At 36.7% G+C, this 22,501-nt stretch overlaps 1 protein-coding gene and 1 long non-coding RNA gene across 3 annotated transcripts in view; one reads left to right on the top strand and one right to left on the bottom strand.

Annotated features, from left to right (window-relative positions):
- Positions 1–22,501, bottom strand: part of ZEB1 (zinc finger E-box binding homeobox 1) — a 199,395-nt gene that overhangs the window by 57,456 nt on the left and 119,438 nt on the right. For both annotated transcript variants that reach the window (XM_030321199.2, XM_030321198.1), the window contains exon 2: positions 6,798–6,998. In XM_030321199.2, coding sequence (XP_030177059.1) covers positions 6,798–6,998 — 201 coding nt within the window. The remainder of the gene's footprint in view (positions 1–6,797; positions 6,999–22,501) is intronic.
- Positions 2,850–21,108, top strand: LOC115518002. Its single transcript, XR_003970141.1, has 3 exons — positions 2,850–2,930; positions 18,362–18,365; positions 21,098–21,108. It is a non-coding gene; the product is annotated as an uncharacterized LOC115518002 (long non-coding RNA).

Raw genomic sequence — 22,501 nt, 5'->3', positions numbered from 1 at the left:
TTTATACACAGTTATATCATCTGTAAATAATAAGTTTTGTGTTTTTGCCTTTCTAATCCTTATCTTTATTAATTTATTTTCTGATCTAATTGCACTGGGTAGCAATTCTCATATAAGGCTGATGGAAAATGTGGTGGAAAGTGTGGAAGAGTGGTGATAGTGGAAATCATTACCTTGTTCTTGACTGCAAAACAAGTTTTCAACATTTTGCCATTAAGTAGAATGTCTGTGATAGATTTTATAGAAATATACTTTATTAGAACAAGGAAGTACCCTCTTTTCCTAGTTTACTAGCTTTTATGATATCCGTTCGTACGTACTAAATTCATACGTACTAACTTTGTTTTCTGTTTGTTGAGAAGAATATTTGTTCTCATTAAGTCTGTTCACTGCGGTATTTTTGAACTGCATCTCACACATTTACATACATATGTATTGTATAACTAATATTTTGCTTAATTATTGTGCCTGTATACAATTGAGTGAGTCTTTAATTTTACCTTTTTTTTTTTTTTTTTTTTTTTTTTTTTTTTGTAATTCTACCTTCTTATAATTCGTTTTGGTATCACGATTATGGTAGCCTCATTTAAAGAGTTGGGGAATCTTCCCATTTACCCTAGGCTTTGGAAGAGTGGTCTCAAACTGAAATTACTATCCCCTTGAATGTTTAGAAAAACTTACCAGTGATGCCACCTGGGCTAGAGTTTTCTTTGCAGGAGAGAAAAAAACATATAAATTTTATAATATATACATATATGATATATACATAATATATATCATATATCCAAATACACACACATACACACATATATAAATGATCACACAGAAAATTTTAATCTTTTTTTTCCTTTTGGTGTACGGTTCTATGAATTTTAACACATGTATAGATTCATGTAACCACCACCAGAACAACAGAACTGTTCCATCATCCCCCCAAATTCTCTAGTACTATCCCTTTAGAGTCACACTCTCCATGCTCTAGCCCCTAGCACCACTGATTTGTTACCCAACATACAGTTGGTCTTTTTGAAAATGTCAAATAGATGGAATCATTTTTCAAGTCTGTAACCTTTTGAGACTGGCTTCTTTCACTCAGCATAATGACTCAGAGATTCTTCCAAATTGTTGCTTATATTAATAGTTTGTTCCTTTTTTATTGCTAAGTAGTAGACCATTATTATACGGATGTACAATAGTTTCCTTATCCTTTCACCTGCTAAAGGACAAGGGGTTGTGTTCCGTTTTTGGCAGTTTTGAACAGAGCTTCTTTAGGCACCAGTGTACAAGTTTTTGTGTAAACCTGTCTTGATTTCCCTAGGAAAAATACCCAGGAGTGGGACCGTTGGGTCATACAACCCAACGTTGGTTAATTTTATAATAAAGTGCCAAACTGTGTTCCAGAGTGACATACCACTTACAACGAGCAATGTACGACAGGTTTTGGTTGTTCCAGATCTTCACTCCCTCTTTGTGGGAATACTTTTGACCATTATTTCAATTTCTTCAGAGGTTTTATAACACAGTTTTCCAATTGTTCCCCAGCCAGTTTTGGTTAGAATTTCTAGTATCTTGCCCATATTTTCAAATTTATTGGCATGCAGTTGTTTGCAATACTCCCTTTTACCTTGTCAATGTCTGTAGTATCTTAGTTATGTCCTGTTTTTCATTCTTGATTTTGGTTATTTGTATATTCTCTTTTTTTTTCTTGTCAATTTTGTCAAAGGTTTGTTAATAGTTTTCAAAGAACAGAGTTTTGCCTATGCTGACCTTTTGCATTGTAGGTTTGTTTTCAATTTTATATTACTTTCTTGTTTTTACATTTGAAAATCTTTTAGCTGTTCTTTTTTCTAAGTTCTTAAAAATAGATGCCTAACCCATTAACTTTTAGCCAGAACTTTTTCTAAAGTATTTACTTAAGGTTCTAAGTTTTCCTCTAAAAATTTTTTATGAATATTCCATATAGTTGAAAAATATTTTGCAATTACTAAGTACATTGTTTATACACCTTATGTATATTTTCATATCTTCTATATCCTCACTGGTTTTGTGTAATTATTCTATCAATGACCAACTGAGGTGTTAAATCTTCCACAATGTCTATTTCCCTTTCTATATGTTTGAGGGCTTATTATTAGGTACAAACACATTTAAAATAATATTTTATTAGGGAATTTAATCTTTATTATTATTTTTTATTTTCAAATTAGTTAACATACAGTGTAGTCTCGGATTCAGGAGTAGAACCAGTGATTCATCTCTTACACATGACACCCAGTGCTCATCCCGAAGAGTGCCCTCCCTAATGCTGTTCACCCATTTAATCCACTCCACCACCCCCCGACCCCCATCAACCCTCAGTATGTTCTCTGTATTTAAGAGTCTTTTATGGTTTTCCTCTCCCTCTGTTTTTATCTTATTTTTCCTTCCCTTCCCCTATGTTCATCTGTTAAGTGATTTCGCTTAATCTTTCATTATTATAAAGTGATCCTATTATCTATAATAATGCTTTCAAGTGTTAAAAGTTGATGTCATCTGAAATTTAGTCACATCCACTTTTTAAAGCATCTTCATAGGAAATACTATGCGTCTACCTATTTTTTCCATATATTTGTAATCTCTGTTCTTACATCTCAGATCTATCAAGGGTTTGTTTCCTCATGTCTAAAATACATTCTTTAAAATTTGCCTTAATAAGGGTCTACTGATAACAAATTTTCTGTTTTCAAACTTGTCTGAAATCATTACCTTATTTCACCTCCTTTCATAAAAGAAATCTTTGCTAAGTATAGAATTCAGTATTGGCAGGCATATTTTACTGCCCAGCTTCCGTTGTGGTTACTAGGAATTCAGCTGTCAGCCTAACTGCCACTTTCTTAAACACGATCTGACTTTTTCAAATTTACTTTTAAGAGTGTTCTTTTGTCTTACATGTTCTGCAATTTCACCATAATGTGAATAGGGGGTAGACTTATTTATACTTCTTGAGATTTACTGGTCTTCTTGAGTCTATGGTCTTGTGACTTTCACCAACTCTGAAAAAGTCTCAGCCATTATCTCTTCAAATATTGCTGCTTCCCATTTCATTCTCTCTTCTCCTAGAATTAAGATATATATTGGACCTTCTCATTCTATTCTTCATGTTTCTTATCCTGTTTGTGTGTGTGTGTGTGTGTGTGTTTCTATCTTTATTTCTGAGTTGTATTTAGTATAATTTCCCCATTTTCCAATTCTTTAATTCTTTCTTCAATTCTGTTTACTTTTTGTTAAAATCCATGCTTTGAATCTGAATTTATATTATTCTAATTTTTCATTTTTAGTTCCATTTGGTTCTTCTTAAAATCTATTGGTTATATTTTATTCTATCAGAGCAGGCAATTTCAAATTTGTCTATTTTTTTCTTGAAAAATGACAATCATTTTATAATCTCTTTCAGATAACTCACTACTAATTACAGTCTTTATGGGTGAGTTTCTGCTTCCTTTTGTTTCTGATAATTATCACTCATGCTGCTGTTTTCTTGGTAACTTACTTGGAAGATTTCTATAGTGCTAGTTTAAAGGTATGTTCTTCCAACAGATCTGAATTTGCTTCTTCTTGGCACCTAGAAGTATCAGCATAGATACTTTAAAGTATCTACTTTAAATTCAGTTATGGCTTGAGATTTATTAGGCTATACAGTAATGTGAATTTAAGCTGTAAATCATTGTAGGACAGCTGGGTTACTCCTTGTCAGAGACAATCCTGCATTCCCCCGACCCCTGGCCAAGGCAGTTTTGCTTGCTAACTCCTGAGGAAGGAGGGTTTACTCTGAGCTCACCATAGTGCATCATACTGTCAAGATGTAATTCATACTGGGGGAGGATCTGCTATAATTCATCCTGGGGGAGGATCTGCTATTCAACGTGGCTATTAAACTCTTAGGTGGTCCTAGGCTTTGTTTCTTCTCAGAGCCTGAAAACCACATCTTACATTACCCTGGTTAGGCAAATGTCCTTGAGGCCAAGGAGTCTTCTATGCAGTGCTCTGCTTACCTCTATGGGTTCCTGTTTTCACATAGATTTTGATCTGTTAATGTCTCACTATCCAGTTAGCTCTTTTAAAGCTTTCAGGAAGATTTACGTATTCATTTTAAATCTAGCACCATTAGTTATTTTCAGTGAGAGAGTTAGTTCAAATAACTTATCCCAACACATTTTCAGACACAAAACCTCTTCATTGATTTTTCATCTTTCTTTCACCCCCTCTATCTCATTCTTCTATCTCCCTCTTTTCCAGAAAAATCATTGTTTTTTGTTTCTTGTTTCCATATTAACACTTTGGATCAACTATACCAATGGATCAATTCTGGCCCCAGACACAAAACATGTAAGAAATCCTTGCTCCCAGAAGTTCTGAGATCAGTATCATAGTTTAACAAGAAGTAACAGCTTTGCTATTAATGAGCTGTGATAATAAGTCAGCAATTTAATTTCTCCGGGTTTTACTTTCCAGAAGTCTAGGAGATGTCAGTCCTTCTGTTACCTTCCACACAGAACAAGCCAAATCTTATATACCTTCTACATTCCTATTAAATCTCTCCCTTTCATTCGCATTCCAAGGGCCATTTCCTTAGTTATAAAGTCTCATCTTTCCTCCATTTTCATAGCCTCCTTACTGAAGGTGCTACTGGTCTCTAGACTCTCTCCCTCCAAAATTCTTTTCCATATTGCTATCAGACTTATTTCTAAACTGTGTATCAATGATGTTCTCATAGCTAGCTTCTAGGGTAAAGTTCAAATTCCTTGACTTAGCACACATCACCCTTCACAGTCTTTGTTTATGCCTCTGACCTCACTTTCTGCAAACACTACTTGTTCAAACCTTTATGGCTCCATGTACATTGTTTCTTCTGTTTTGAAACACCTTCTTTTCCTTCTCCTTTACCAAATCAACCTCTACTTGTCCTTTATAACTCAAGACCAGCACTGCTTCACTCGGAAATTCTTCTAGGACTTATCTTCCTCTCTCTGATTTGAACATTCCTGCTTAGTGTTTCCACAGAACTTTAAATTTATACCTACATCAAACTGTAATGAATTTGTGACTTATTTATCCTTCTCACTCATTAAACTATAAGCAATACAGAGACAGTCTTATTCAAGTGTGCAATCCTATTCTTGCAGAATCTGCTTAATGCTATAAAATGAGGGGGCTGGTTACATGATTTCAAAAGTTCCTGGGGCCCCTGGGTGGCTCAGTTGATTAAGCCTCTGATACTCGGTTTTGGCTCAGGTCATGATCTCACGGTTTCATGAGTTCAAGCCCTGCATCGGGCTCTGGAGCCCTGCATCAGGCTCTGTGCTGACAGTTCAGAGCCTGCTTCAGATTCTTTCCCTCCCTCTCTCCATGTCCTTCCCCCACTCATGCTATCTCTGTCTCTCTCAAAAATAAGTAAACTTCAAAAAAATTTCTTTGTCAGCTATAAATATATCCTGTTGTAGAAATCTTAACTACTGGTCCTCTGTGCTACTATTAGATCCATATTTTATCTAAGCTTCCACCAGAGTATCCAGACTCTTTGACCTGCAAATCTGACTCATTTCTCCAGAATGCCTTGCCTAGGGTTTAATATCTTATTTAGATGACCTCCCCAAATGTGAACTCTTGCCGGGGAGGCTTCTCCTCTGACTGACCTTGAATATGATCACTTGCATGCTCTTTGCCTTTGCCAATGCCCCTATTCCTGACCTCCAACCCCTCTAATTCACAATATGTGCCATTTCCACATTCTTCTGTTTTTATACAACTGTTGTTTAAATCCTGGCAAGATAGGGTAAATAATTTAATTAGCTTATTAGGAAAAGTAGAGAGGAGGAATTTTATTTTTTTTCAACTTTTTTTTTTTTTTTTTTTTATTTATTTATTTTTGGGACAGAGAGAGACAGAGCATGAACGGGGGAGGGGCAGAGAGAGAGGGAGACACAGAATCGGAAACAGGCTCCAGGCTCCGAGCCATCAGCCCAGAGCCCGACGCGGGGCTCGAACTCACGGACCGCGAGATCGTGACCTGGCTGAAGTCGGACGCTTAACCGACTGCGCCACCCAGGCGCCCCGAGAGGAGGAATTTTAGACCTGAAAGAAAAGACTATATAGTCTACTTTCTTCATTTGACAGATGAGGAAGAATGTTAAATATTCAATGTAAGTTAAGCAGAGAGACTCTCTCTCTTAGAGTGACTGTCACTAATCCTTCCACTCACCCATGCTTTAGTTTAGTAAAAGTAAAAATTTTACTTAAGTAAAAATTTACAGCAAATGAAAGAATCACAGTACTTACAGGATTCTGATACAAACGGGGAAATGGAAGAGGGGGAAAGAACAGGGAGAAGGAGGGAGAGTGAGAAGCTTTCAAACACTAAAAATACTCCCATGATTTATCTGTTTTGTGGATTTTTGTTGAGTCATGTTATAATTTTACTGCACCAAAATACAATCTGTAGGTTTCTAAGTATATTCTTCATTTGAAGTCACCATATGAAATTAAAGGTAGGTTCAATTATATCCACAGTATATGGAAAGCTGGATTCTGGTTAAAAAAAACTACTAAACCTCAATATATTATTTATATTGTACAAATAATCAGAATAGCTTTATTATTCTGTTTCATGATCTTCTTTCTGGTAAGAGGATGCCTTATATTGAATTTAATAGACAAATTCAGAGATCATTTCAAACTTTTCATCAAAGTTATCTTTTCAGTTAAGATATATTTTTTAAAGACTCAAGAGGCCAGAATATTACACAAAACATTAAACCCACCGTCATCGTCCCAGCAGCTCTTAGCATCGCCTTCTCTCTCGCTGCTCCCTGGTAACACTGTCTGGTCTGTGGGCTGGTCATCTCCCGGCACGCCACCCTCACAGTCTGCTGCATCTGTGATACTTTCTTCTTCCACAATATGGAGTTTGTCTTCATCATCCGAATCTGAATTTGTTTCTACCACAGTGTTATAATTTGTAACTGTAATACAAACAAGAAACAAATAATCAAAACCAACTAGCATAAAAATCAGTTTTCATACCTCAGTAAAAAGAAATTTTAAAAAGGACTTCGTTTAAGTGTTCTATAAATAGTAACTCATTTATTCTTACAACCTTCTAGCAACGCTATGAAACAGTATCTACCTGCTGTCTATTACTTATAACCCTGAAACCAGAAATAGAAACCAAGACCTAGGAAGGTAGGTACCTTGTCCAAGATCATATAGCCAGGAAGAAGTAGGGCCAGGATTTGAACTCTAGCAGTACAGTTCTATATACTGGGCTCTAACACTACATCAAGTATTCTCTCCTGCCATAATGAGTTTATCCTATGTGATACGCCTTATGTACAATTCGGGCCTCAAATCTTTAAGGCATTAAAATTAAGAAAAGAGTTCATCTTTTCTAATAAGTCAATAGTCCATCACCAAATTTACCATAAGAAAGATGTGTTTAAGCTGTCAATTGGGCCTATGCATTTCATATTAATCCCACACTGAATTCAGAAAGAATCTACCAAATCAATTTAGCCAAATTCCGCATAAGGCATGATTCAAGTAATGTTTGTATGTAAGTCTGTAATTTTAGAAAAAAAATAACTGACATTCAAAAGTTTTCAAATGGCCACCCTTTCCACATCTTTAATGAATGTCAGTAAAATTTAACACCAACATTATGAAGATAAGTAAGTATTTGGAATGACCACAGCTCATAGAACCATAAGTAACAGTTGAGAATAAAATTTTCTAAAACAAATAATATAGTATAGTCAATATTTTTCCTTCAGAGTCCTTGTAATAATCACTCTACTGGGATAAATTATTTAGTACCACATTGGGTATGGTCACTGGAATGCCTCTTTTCAATTGTTTGCAAGGTGATTCTTATTTGCTAAGCAAAGACTGGAAGGGAGAAAAAGAAATCTTTGCTTTGTTTAGATAACTAAGCAATAATTACTTTCAGTTATTCTTTCAATTTCTTCCTTAAAATTTCCAACCATTCTTGAAAGAAGTTAATAACCTGAATGTATAAATGATATGCATATATACCCCCTTCTCATATAAATACACACACAAACACACACCTGACAACAAGAAGAAAGAAATACAATCAGAAGTGGAGACATATGTCAAGATGAGAATGAATAATACAAAATCTCCGAAACTGCTTTTATAAATCTCAGGAAGACCCCTCTTCTCCAAAGAGTACTAGAGTTACCCTTTCCCCCACGTTAGAAATTCTTCAGTATCTTGTCAGAAGAAATATATCAAGTTTTGTTGTGTTATTAATACTTTAGTGTGAACACATTTTTCCAACTTTTTCCCAAGAGCAAACCACCTTCTCATCTCATTATAAATGTAATACATGTTCAGTTCACAAGAATTCAGATAACATAAACATGTAAAACTAGTAAAAGCTCCCTCCCCCAAATTTTCCTTCCTTGGCTCACTATAAAGATAACAGTAACAGCAAATTTTATGAATTTATCTAGGCATGAAATAGGCATGATACACAATCACTTTATATACTTTATCCTATTTAATTGAAATGCTGACCTCACCTTATACACATATGTATTTAATGTAAATTCTCTTTTTTTCTTTTTTTCAACGTTTTTTTTTTTATTTATTTTTGGGACAGAGAGAGACACAGCATGAACGGGGGAGGGGCAGAGAGAGAGGGAGACACAGAATCGGAAACAGGCTCCAGGCTCTGAGCCATCAGCCCAGAGCCCGACGCGGGGCTCGAACTCACGGACCGCGAGATCGTGACCTGGCTGAAGTCGGTCGCTTAACCGACTGCGCCACCCAGGCGCCCCTTTAATGTAAATTCTCTATATAAGTATGTTATGCATCTTTAAATACACACATATGGAATCACATTATACTGTTCCCTACCTCGTTTATTGTCACTTAACATATCTTGGAAATTCTTCTATTTAAGTATATGTGAGGCTTTCTCATTTTCCTCTTGTTCTCATTTCATTGTACAGACAGAATTTAACCAATCACCTATACTGATAAAATTTATGTTTCCAAGTGATGATTAAGCATTAGTGACAATGTCATAATAAACTTTCTTGTAAATATATCTTTACATTGGCCATTCCTTAAATTCATTTGTCAGATATATTAGTAGAGATGGAAGTGCTGAGCCAAAGGGAAAACATATTAAATAGATACGGAAACATGGGGAATTCCTTGTACTCCAGCCACAAAATGAGGAAAGTAAATTGTGCAACTGTATGTGGGGATAAAGGGAATGATTCTTAAAGGCTGTTCCAAAGCTGTCACTATGCTTGGACATGGATAGTTGAAATGCTGTTTTGTGAAGAGAAGGCTTAGTGATTCTTCAGTGTCTTTGGTTGGCCACTGGTGTTATTCTTGCTTTAATACTGTAGTACAGTTCTATCATTACAATTTTGTTAGCTGTAGATTGTCCAACCATACATTTACATTTAGAGGATTTAGGGCTTGAAAATTACCCTATAATTAGTCTTTAAGACATATATGCATTTTTATTCAAATATTTGCTTGCATGCTTTATAGTTTCACTAAGTTCCTTTTACTCTGAGCCACACTAAGTTCTTTTTACTTGGGTTTCTTCACCCTGTTTTATTCTGCCTGGGTTGGCTGTAGCCCTAAGTACTCTTCAAGAACACCTGTCACTTTCTAGGACTCTAGCAAAACTCCTTCTTGCCCCCCCCCCCACCCAGTATGAGCTGCCATTTGGTATGGAAGATTGTAAGTCAAATACCCCAAACCACAAAGACTGCATGTAGTTTATACTTATCTTGGGAATTTTCCCAAAGCATGTTTTGAATATGTGGCATAGAATTTGAAAAAAAAAAACCACTACATTTTATTGGCTAAGGTGGAAAAAAGACCAATAACTATTTTCCAAGGCTTCTTACTATCTTCTGCTTCACAGTCACTTAGCTGAGAGAAAAAGCAGTGAAAATGGTTTATACTGATTGGTGTAACTTAGAAAATAGGCAAGCTTCCCTTTGTTTCTGGATCCATCCTTTTGTTGATCTACAGAATTAATTTTAAATAGAGCCTCGGCACAAAAAGCATAAAGAATAATGCAGGCCCTGATAAATCCTAGTAGCCAATGAAAATGTTCGTTACCTCAACTGTCTGTCCATCAATCTCCATTCCTCTATACTTTTAAATCTTTGGCTAAAAAATATAATAAAATATAGTTTATCTAAAGTTTGGCATATTCTTTTTTCAAAAATTTTTTTAAAATGTTTTTATTTATTTATTTTTGAGAGACAGAGAGACAGAGGATGAGTGGGAGAGGGGCAGAGAGAGAAAGGGAGTCACAGAATCTAAAGCAGGCTCCAGGCTCCGAGCTGTCAGCACAGAGCCTGACACGCAGGGCTTGAACTCACAAACCACGAGATTATGACCTGAGCCCAAGTTGGACATTTAACAAACTGAGCCACTCAGGCGCCCCTGAAGTGTGGCGGCATATTCTTAACAAACAGGTGATTATCACCTTTTAGTTCTGAGTTGTAATTAAAATAATAACATTTCAAGAAAACAAAGATAAAGGGATTGGAAAAGGTAAACAGTATTTACAATCTTTCAGTATAATTAACAATATACAATATGAATTTAAATTTCTATAGAAAAATGGTAATACTTGGGGGGGCTCCTGGGTGGCTCAGTAGGTTAACGATCTGACTAAGCTCAGGTCATGATCTCAGTCTGTGAGTTCGTGGCCCTCCTCAGGCTCTGTGCTGACAGCTCAGAGCCTGGAGCCTGTTTCAGATTCTCTCTCTCTCTCTCTCTCTCTCTCTGACTTTCCCCTGCTCACACTCTCTCTCTCAAAAATAAAAATTAAAAAAAATTAAAATGGTAATATTTTCTATGCATTCCTGTTGTGACTAGAATGTGGTTAAGGACACAGTGACTTCTTGGTGGTAGTTCTTGTTGGTGTTACTTGCTAACATTTAATGCAGATATAACAGTATCCACTGCATAAGGTGGTTGTGAGGGTCTAATGATTTAAAACTGTATTGTGCTTAGATCAGTGTCTGGCACACAATAAAGACTATAGAACTATCTGCTATCATCATCATCATCATCATCATCATCATCATCTTCATGCTCAATCTTTACAATTCCTAAGAAGTTGGTATTGTTACATCTCTCCCTTTTATAGACCAAAACAACAACAACAACAACAACAACAACAACAACATCCCAGAGTAGCACAACCTGTTTGAGGTTATTTAGCTATTAAGTTATACAGCTGGACTCAAATCCTGGTGTGCCTGATTCCACAGCTCAGACACTTTACTATGTACAAAGCCTCCTGACTGAAAATTGTTGCACAAATGATAAATATTCTTAAATTTGTAGTTTTGTGTCTAGCCTATTCTGGGGCCCTGGCATTCTATACTTAGCAAAATGTCACTAAAACATTTTCAAATGAATAAGAAATTTTAACCATTAGAATCTCATTGCAATATAACAGACAGTACACCATAGGGTAGTATCATCATTATAGTCAACAAACCTTTAAAGACTTTCACATAACATACTATTGTTAGCACTTGCCTGCATATAGTACCATATCAAACATGTAAACATGTTTCTTAAGTAATGTACAATTATAATAAAGAATTAAATAACTTCAGTCATTAAGGTAAGAGCTAGATCATCTAAATGCTTTAGAAATAAGAACCCTGCCAAGAACTGTTTACTGTAGCTCTGAACAGCAGGTTGGGCCTCACAGGGGAAGACACTGAGGGAGGGATGAAGGGAAAGAGAAAAGAGGAGGGGACATACTTAACCTGCAGGTCTTTGATTCTGGTCAGGTGATAATTGTGGCATGTGTTGATGAAAGCCACAGGCTAAGGCCATATTTCAACATATTTTCAGGCATAAAAAATGCTTTTTTTCCCCCCTGGAGAGAAATTTCTGCTTAAACTATGCCATTAATACAGGCTTAGCTATGTCTCATTCTGATCAAACACATACTCATCTGCATGGTAGAAAAGAAAGATAAAATCTCTCTTAGGAAAAAGACATGACAAATATTTTAAAAATAACAGACTGCTGTACTTCTAACATTGTTCCATATATGTCAGACTAACGTAGTGCCATAATTTAGAAACAACTAGAAAAAGGAAGATCCAACAAGGTGAAGTAGGTGGACCTGAAGTTCCCTCGTCCTTGCAACACAGCAGTGTTGAGGCCAAAGGACTTTGAATTCCAAGAGTACGGGCTGCAGAGCGAAACAGAGGTCTCCAGGGACCCATGAAGATAACCTGGCAGGCCGTAGGTGCATGATTGTGAACTAGGAGAGATGAAATGCGCTGCGTAGGCATGGACTGGAGGGATCCCCTTCTGAGGAAAGACAAAGGGAAATGAAAGAGATGCTGGGGAAGTGTAGGACTTTATCGAGACAAGAGAAAAACCAGGGAGCAGGACGGACAAAGATCCAATCTCTAACTGCGGAGCTACCTCGGGACGGAGGTCAGCTGCCCTGTTCGTGCACCTCGGGAGGAGGGGAGCCAGCCCCGGGATCAGTAACTAGTTCAGAGGCACAGTCCGCAGTGGGAGAAAGCAATCCCTTCTCTGGAGTACTAGAGGAAGAAGGTATATAACCGTCTAAAGGGCAAAGACTGCCTGTGCCCGCCAGCCAGAGGCCATATATCGGTGGCGCGGAGCAGCACTTCCCTGGAACCGGGGTGTTCGAGTGGCACCCTTTAAGACATTGGGGTTTAAATCCCAGCCGAGTGCCAGGGAGGTGCGGGAGTCGGTGGAGCAGTACAAACCACCTTGTTTGCCCCCGTGGCACTGTGAGGACAGTCTGAACAGAGAGGTTTGGGACACCCTGTCCATGGAGGAGAGAATGGGGTGTTGCCATTTTTCTCCCCATCACCATCAAGGTGGGCTTCAGGGAACAGCGGGCCCACAGTGGAGGCGGCACCCACCTACACCAATCCACGTCCCTCCGGGCCTGGTAACTGCTATCTACAAGAGCGAGATTGACGCTAACCAACAATACAGCCCCTCTTCCAGACCAGTGCTGCCACCGGTTCCCAGGCACCCAGCGGTTTTGCATTTCCTGATTTAATTCTTGGACAATTATTATATATGCATATTTTTTTCTCTTCCTTTTCCGTTCTTATTTCTTCCCTCCTCGAGTCTGGTTATTCTGGTTCTTGGTTCGTTTAAGCAGACATATTTAATCTGTTCTCTTTATACTTATTCTCTATCTCCTTCTTTATTTTCCTCTCTCTGTTTTAAGCCGTAGTTTCTCTGCCGGGTCAATTTTCTTTTCTTTTCTTTTTCCGCATCCCTGTCATTTCTCTCTTTGTAGGGGATAAGGCCTTTTCCATCAACACTGCCTCCACCCTGTTGTTTTGCTGCTGCTGGTGGCTTTTGTTTTTGTTTCTTGTCTTTGTTGTTTTTTGTTTTTGTCTTCATTTTTATTTGTTTGTTTGTTTAACAGTTTTCCAGGGCTACTTCAATGAACAAATCAAAGCACACCTGGTAGAGGGTCTAAAGCATCACTATTTAGGGAGATAAAAGCAAAGAGACTCATAACAACAGAGAGCAAATAACACACTCCAAAAAGCACCTCCTGAAGGGCCAGGCCCTGGACAGTTATGACCCACCTTTAATATAGTAGTGTTCACAGGTGCAGGACACATAACAAGCTTTTAAAGCACATAAGGGACAGAAAACTAGCAAAAATGAAAAAAAAAAACAACAACCAGATTTCTCCTCAAAATAAATTCCAGGAAGAAATGAAAGCTAAAGAATTGATCAAAACAGATATAAACAATATAACTGAACAAGAATTTAGAATAATAGCCATAAGATTAATCACTGGGCTTGAAAAAAGCATAGAAGACCGCAGGGAATCTATTGCTACAGAGATCAAGGAACTAAAAAATAGTCATGATGAATTAAAAAATGCTGTAAATGAGATGCAAAAACTAGAGGCGGTGACAGTGAAGACTGAAGAGGCGGGGGGAGAATAAGTGAACTAGAAGATAAAATTATGGAAAAAGAGGAAGCCGAGAAAAAGAGAGTAAAAAAATTCTAAACCATGAGGGGAGAATGAGAGAGCTGAGTGATTCAATGAAACGTAATAACATCTGTATCACAGGAGTTCCAGAAGAAGAAGAAGAAGAAAGGGGCCGCAGGTGTGCTTGAAAAAATCATAGCTGAGAACTTCCCCTATCTGGGGAAGGAAACAGACACTGAAATCCAGGAGGCACAGAGAACACCCTTCAAACATAACAGGAATTGATCTTCTGCATGACATATCAGAAGATATGTCTGGCATATCTGGCAAGATACAAAGCTAAAGAGAGAATTCTGAAAGCAGCTAGGGACAAATGGGCCTTAACCTACAAGGGTAGACATATAAGGGTAGTAGCAGACCTATATATTGAAACTTGGCAGGCCAGAAGGGAGTGGCAGGAAATATTCAATGTGCTGAATAGGAAAAATATGCAGCCAAGAATCCTTTATCCAGCAAGCTTGTCATTCAAAATAGAAGAAGAGATAAAGGTTTTCCCATACAAACAAAAACTGAAGGAGTTCATCACCACTAAACCAGCCCTACAAGAGATCATAAGGGAGACTCTGTGAGTGGAATGGTGTAAAGACCACAAAGGACAAGAGACATCACTACAAGCATGAAATCTACAGCTAACACAATGACTCTAAATTCATACCTTTCAGTAATAATACTGAATGTAAATGGTCTAAATGCTCCAATCAAAAGACATAGGTTATCAGAATGGATTAAAAAAACCAAGACCCATCTATTTGCTGTCTACAAGAGACCCATTGTAGACCTGAGGACACCTTCAGATTGAAAGTGAGGGGATGGAGACCCATCTATCATGCTACTGGAAGTCAAAAGAAAGATGGAGTAGTCATACTTATACCAGACAAACTTGATTTTAAACTAAAGGTTGTAACAAGAGATGAAGAGGGGCATTATATCATAATTACGGGGTCTATCCATCAAGAAAGGCTAACAATTGTAAGTGTTCATGCACCCAATTCGAAGGCACCCAAATATATAAAACAATTAATCACAGACATAAGCAATCTTATTGGTAAGAATGTGGTAACTTCAGGGGACTTTAATACTCCACTTACAACAATGGACAAATCATCTAGGCAAAAAAATCAACAAAGAAACCATGGCCCTGAATGATACACTGCACCAGATGGACTTAACAGATATATTCAGAACTTTTCGTCCTAAAGCAGCAGAATACACATTCTTCTCAAGTGCACAAGGAACATTCTCCAAGACAGACCATATACTGGGTCATAAAACAGCTCTCAATAAATGTCAAAGAAATGAGATCATACCATGCACATTTTCAGATCACAATGCTATGAAACTTGAAATCAACCATAGGAAAATGGTTGGAAAGCCTCCAAATGCATAGAGGTTAAAGAACATTCTACTAAAGAATGAATGGGTCAACCAGGCAATTAAAGAATAAATTTAAATATATATGGAAACAAATGAGAATGAAAACATAACAATCCAAACCCTTTGGGATGCAGCAAAGGGAGTCTTAAGAGGAAAATACATTGCAATCCAGGCCTATTTCAAGAAACAAGAAAAATCCCAAATACAAAATCTAACAGCACACCTAAAGGAACTAGAAGCCGAATAGCAAAGAAATCCCAAGGACAGAAGAAGGGAAATAATAAAGATCAGAGCGAAAATAAACAATATAGAATTCCCCCCCCCCCAAAAAAAAAAACAGTAGAACAGATCAATGAAATGAAGAGCTGGTTTTTTGGAAAAAAAAAATAAACAAAGTTGATAAACCCCTACCAGACTTCTCAAAAAGAAAAGAGGACCCAAATAGATAAAATCATGAATGAAAATGGGACTTATCACAACCAATCCCTCAGAAATACAAACAATTATTACAGAATACTATGAAAAATTATATGCCAACAAACTGGACAATCTGGAAGAAATGGACAAACTCCTAAACACCTACACACTACCAAAACTCAAGTGAGAAGAAACAGAAAATTTGAACATACCCATAACTAGTGAAGAAATTGAATCAGTTATCAAAAATCTCCCAACAAATAAGAGTCCTGGGCCAGATGACTTCCCACGGGAATTCTCCCAGACACTTAAAACAGAGTTAATACCTATCCTTCGTAAGCTGTTTCAAAAAATAGAAAGGGAAGGAAAACTTCTAGACTCATTTTATGAAGCCAGCATTACCTTGATTCCCAAACCAGAAAGAGACCCTACAAAAAAAAAAAAAAAGAATTATACGCCAATATCCCTGATGAACACAGAGGCAAAGATTCTCAACAAGATACTAGCAAATCAGATTCAACAGCATATAAAAAGAATTATTCACCATGATCAAGTGGGACTCATTCCTGGGCTGCAAGGCTGGTTCAATATTCACAAATCAATCAATGTAACACATCACATTAATAAAAAAAAGGATAGGAACCATATGATCCTGTCAATAGATGCAGAAAAAGCATTTGACAAAATACAGCATCCTTTCTTTATAAAAATCCTCAAGAAAGTCAGGATAGAGGAATATACCTAAACATCATAAAAGCCATTTATGAAAAGTCCACAGCTAATATCATCCTCAGTGGGGAAATACTGAGAGCCTTCCCCCAAGATCAGGAACATGACAGGGATGTCCACTCTTACCACTGTTGTTCAACATAGTGTTGGAAGTCCTAGCATCAGCAATCAGACAACAAAATGAAATAAAAGGCATTAAAAGTGGCAAAGAAGTCAAACTTTCACTTTTCACAGACAACATGATACTTTACATGGAAAACCCAAAAGACTCCACCAAAAGGCTGCTAGAACTGATACATGAATTCAGCAAAGTCTCAGGGTACAAAATCAATTAATGGAAATCAGCTGCATTTCTACACACCAATAATGAAACAACAGAAAGAGAAATCAAGAAATTTATCCCATTCACAATTGAACCAAGAACCATAAAATACCTAGGAATAAACCTAACTAAAGATGTAAAAGATCTGTATGCTGAAAACTATAGAAAACTTATGAAGGAAATTGAAGAAGACACAAAGAAATGGAAAAACATTCAATGCTCATAAATTCCAAGAACAAATATTGTTAAAATGTCAATACAATATACACATTCGATGCAATCCCAATCAAAGTTGCACTGGAAATCTTAAAGCTAGAACAAACAATCCTAAAATTTGTATGGAACCACAAAAGACCCTGAAAAGCCAGAGTAATATTGAAAAAGAAAACCAAATCAGGAGGTATCACAATCCCAGACTCCATTCTCTACTACAAAGCTGTAATCATCAAGACAGTATGGTATTGGCACAAAAACAGACACATAGAACAATGGAATAGAATAGAGACCCCAGAATTGGACCCACAAATGTATGGCCAACTAATCTTTGACAAAGCAGGAAAGAGTATCCAATGGAAAAAAAGTCTCTTTAGCAAATGGTGCTGGGAGAACTGGACAGCAACATGCAGAAGAATAAAACTAGACCACTTTCTTACACCATACATAAACTCAAAATGGATGAAAGACCTCAATGTGAGAGAGGAAACCATCAAAACCCTAGAGGAGAACACAGGCAACAACTTCTTTGACCTCAGCCGTAGCAATTTCTTGCTTGACACATCTTCAAAGGCAAGGGAATTAAAAGCAAAACTGAACTATTGGGACCTCATCAAGATGGAAAGTTTCTGCACTGCTAAGAAAACAATCAGCAAAACTAAAAGGCAACCGACGGAATGGGAAAAGATATTTGTAAATGACATATCGGATAAAGGGTTAGTATCCAAAATCTATAAAGAGCTGACCAAATTAAACACCTGAAAAACAATCCAGTGAAGAAATGGTCAGAGGACATTAAGACACTTTTCCAAAGAAGACATCCAGGTGGCCAACAGACACATGAAGAGATGCTCAATGTCACTCATCATCAGGGAAAAACAAATCAAAACCACACTGAGATACCACCTCACACTGGTCCAAGTGGCTAAAATGAACAACTCAGGAAACAACAGATGCTGGCAAGGATATGGAGCAACAGGAACCCTCTTGCACTGTTGGTGGGAATGCAAACTGGTGCAGCCGCTCTGGAGAAATAGTGTAGAGATTCCTCAAAAAATTAAAAATAGAACTACCCTATGACCCAGCAATAGCACTACTGGGAATTTATCCAAAGGATACAGGAGTGTTGATTCATAGGGGCACGTACCCCAATGTTTATAGCAGCGCTTTCAATAATAGCCGAATTATGGAAAGAGCCTAAATGTCCATCAACTGATGAATGGATAAAGAAGATCGGTTTATATACACAATGGAATACTACTTGGCAAAAAGAAAGAATGCAATCCTGCCATTTGCAGCAATGCGGATGAAACTGTAAAGTATTATGCTAAGTGAAATAAGTCAGTCAGATAAATATATCATATGTTTTCACTCATATGTGGATCTTGAGAAACTTAACAGAAGACCAGGGTGGAAGGGAAGGGGAAAAAAAAAGTTACAGAGAGGGAGGGAGGCAAACCATAAGAGACTCTTAAATACAGAGAACAAACAGGGTTGATGGGGGGGGGGGGCGTAGAAAATGGGTGATGGGCATTGAGGAGGGCACTTGTTGGAATGAGCACTGGGTGTTGTATGTAAGCGATAAAGCACAGGAATCTACCCCCCAAACCAAGAGCACGCTTTACACATTGTGTGTTAGCCTATTTGACAATAAATTATATTTAAAAAAAAAGATAAAAACAGAGAGGGAGGAAAACCATAAGAGACTCTTAAATACAGAGAACAGACTGACGGTTGCTGGAGGGGTGGGTTAAATGGGTGACGGGCATTAAGGAGGGCACTTGTTGGGATGAGCACTGGGCGTTATATGTAAGAGATGAATCACTGGGTTCTATTCCTGAAGCTAATATACTGTATGTTAACTAACTTGAAAAAAAAAAAGACAAAAAAAAGAAACACCTAGAAAAATACATATGTTTGGAGTCATGTTTTCAAGAGTAATCAATTACAGTTAAGTAATAGAGTATTTCACACGTTAGCACTATGCTGAGAACAATATGATTTAGGCAAGAATGCTATGAAATATGAAGGTAGAGACACTGAACAAGTATTTCCATTAGTCTCTAATATCAGTTGGGACAAAACCGTAACAAGACCACTCAACATGTTTTTCTTATCCTGAAGAGATTCCTGGCACATGACTTTCCACATAGTAGGTAGAGAATTATTTGTTGAATTGAATGTGGGGCCATATTTTTTTCTCAGTGAAGAAATAAGTCAGGAAAATGACAAAGCTGTGGGGATAACCAAAGAACTGGCAAATAAGCACACAAAATGAAAAAGAGAGGTCATTTGACAATCCACAACATCAAAGAAAACTACAAATAATGTTACAACAGGAAAGAGGAACCTATGTTTCTATAAATACTATATACCCAGGTATATTGTAAATATTTGCTAATCTGGCTTTTGATCTAACTTATAGATAATATTAATGTGTATGTATTTTACTACAGAATAAAGGTTATGATGTAATATGCATATTTAATGTAACATGTAATATACAATGTGTACATTATCTAACTGTAACAAGTCTTTTATTGATTTATTTTTTAAATGTTTATTTTGAGAGAGAGGGAGGGAGGGAGGAAGTGGAAGGGAGGGGCAGAGAGAGAGAGAGAGGGAGAGAGAGAATCCCAAACAAGCTCCAGGATGTCAGCACAGAGCCCTGATGAGGGGCTCAATCCCACAAACCATGAAATCATGACTTGAGCCAAAATCAGGAGTCAGATGCTTAACCAAATGAGTCACCCAGGTGCCCCTCCAAATATTTTCAAAACATAACTCCAGCCAAAGTCAGTGATTCTGACATTTACCTCTGCAAAGGGTTGGTGGTTTTCAATGCCTTCAGATACAAGCTATTCATAGAATGAAAACTGATAAGCAAAGTCAGGGGAAAGGGCTGCCATCATGCAGAGAATCCTAGTTCTTATTTTCTCTCCTCTCTTATTACACATTAATATTAAGTATTCCTGGGATTTGTCTCTGGTGCTAAGTTCTTATTCTGGCCTCTTTCCCATGGTCCTCTGTCTATATGCCCCCAAAAGAGTCATCCCAAATTACCTTCTTATTTCCCTGACTTATCAAAGCTCCTACTCACTCAGTGAGCTAATTTCAGCCAGTGTAAGTAGACCTCACAAAGAGATAGATGAAACAATTAAATAGCAAAGTTCTTAGCAGACCAAACCAAAATCAGTCCCAGGGACAGGTGGTTCTTATGTGTGTGTGTGTGTGTGTGTGTGTGTGTGTGTGTGTGTGTGTAAAAGGTATGTAACTAAAATAATTTACTCAAAATTATCAATAACTAGTATTTCCTTCACAGGTAAAATATGCATTTATAAAAAGAATGCTTTTTAATTTATATAACTTATTACTTATGGAATACAGGCAGGATGACAAAACCCAAGTGAGGTGTGAAGACTGAATAAAAATACCAATGCAGAAATTATTGAGTCAACCAGTAGAGAAGATATATAACTGATAAACCAATCCAAAAGCCAGATCTCTGAAGAATCAATAAAATTGGTAATCACTAGCCCCCTTAATCGTAGAACAAAATTGAGAGGCACAAAGTTTCAATATTAATGCAATCAGAGAAGTAATTATAGCTATAAAGGAATTTAAGAGACTTATTTACAAATATTTTGTACAAATCTAAGCAAATACATTTAAGAAATGGAATGAAAAACTTCCAAGGCAAATGTCAGTGTTTGTAACTACATTTATTATTTTATAGAATTTATACAATTATATAAGAGATGGCAAAGGTAGACAGACCATAGATAAATTTAGGAAGACCTCAAAAAGTCTTCCTAACCACCCAAAAAGTGCCAGATGTTTTCCCAGGTGAATTTCTTCAGCTCCTCAAAGGACTGATAATTCTGTTGCTTTTCTCAAGGAGAGGAAAATGAAAAGAGCCTAAATTCTTTTTATGAAGCCAACATAATAGCAGTCAACTAAAATCTGAGAAAGAGCACACATACATGCATGTGAATGCATTCTCTCTCTCTCTCTCTCTCTCTCTCTCTCTCTCTCTCTCATAGACTCAGTCTCACTGGTGATCCCTGATATAGAAATGTTAAATAAAATACTAAATCCAGTGGTACACTATAAGTTAAATAAAGCAAGCATTATTCAACATTAGGAAGTATATAAGATAGTTCACTATCTTTACATAGTATAGGATAAACAATATGATCCCTATAAGACCATGAAAGATATTTGATAAAATTCACTATTCCTTGCTGATACATTTTTATAAAAATCAAAGTGAAGTCAGTATTATGATAAATGATTATGTATCAGAGACATTTGTAAGATAAAGATGTTATTGTCATAATTACTGACAGCATTTTAAAATAATATGCTAATTTTCAAAAAGAACAAAAAGAAAAGCACAAATAGTGCAAAAAAAGAAAGCAAAAGTTTTCTTTGCAGGTGATAGTTTGATGTTTCTGGAAAAATCACTGAAAAAAACTATAGCATAGAAAATTTGGTAAATGACTAATTACAAAGTTGACAGAAGAAATCAATAGCTGTCCAATAAACCAATAATATCTTGCTAAAAACATAACAGAAGGAAAAATCCTATTAATAATAACTCACAAGATGACCCATGAAGGCAAAAAAAAGAAACATGGAGGAACTATATAAAGAAAATTTTAGCATTCTATTGAGGGTTATAAAAATTCAAAGGGATACATGTACCCTGATGTTTACAGCAGTATTACCTACAATAGCCAAATTATGGAAGCAGTCCAAGAGTTCAACGACTGATGAATGGATAAAAGACGTGGTATGTGTGTGCATGTGCACGCGCACGTGTATACTCACACATACACACAATGGATTATTCAGCCATAAAAAAGAATGAAATTTTGCCATTTGCAACAACATAGATGGAGCTAGAGAGTATTATGCTAAGCAAAATGGAGAAAGACAAATACTATATGATTTCACTCATATGTGGAATTTAAGAAACAAACAAGCAAAGGGAAAAAGAGAGAGAGGCAAACCAAGAAACAGACTCTTAATTATATAGAATAATGTGATGGTTACCAGAGGGGAGACAGTAGGGGAATGAATTAAATAGGTGATGGGGACTGAGGAGTGCACTTGTGATGAGTACGGGGTGATGTACGGAAGTGCTGAATCACTATATTATACACCTGAAACTAATACAACACTGTATGTTAACTAACTGGACTTAAAACTTAAAAAAAGAAGATCTGAATAAATGAAAAAGACATACCTTGCATTTGGATAGAATGGTTTTATATTATAAAGATGTCAATTCTACCTAAAATAATCTATAAATTCAATGCAATTCTGATCCAGCTAGTAACATTTTCAATTCTAAATGATTTAGATCA

The sequence above is a fragment of the Lynx canadensis genome, chromosome B4, assembly GCF_007474595.2.
Source record: "Lynx canadensis isolate LIC74 chromosome B4, mLynCan4.pri.v2, whole genome shotgun sequence".
Taxonomy (NCBI): domain Eukaryota; kingdom Metazoa; phylum Chordata; class Mammalia; order Carnivora; family Felidae; genus Lynx; species Lynx canadensis.
The sequence above is the reverse complement of the archived record's forward strand: the minus strand, read 5'-3'. Positions and strand labels throughout refer to the sequence as shown.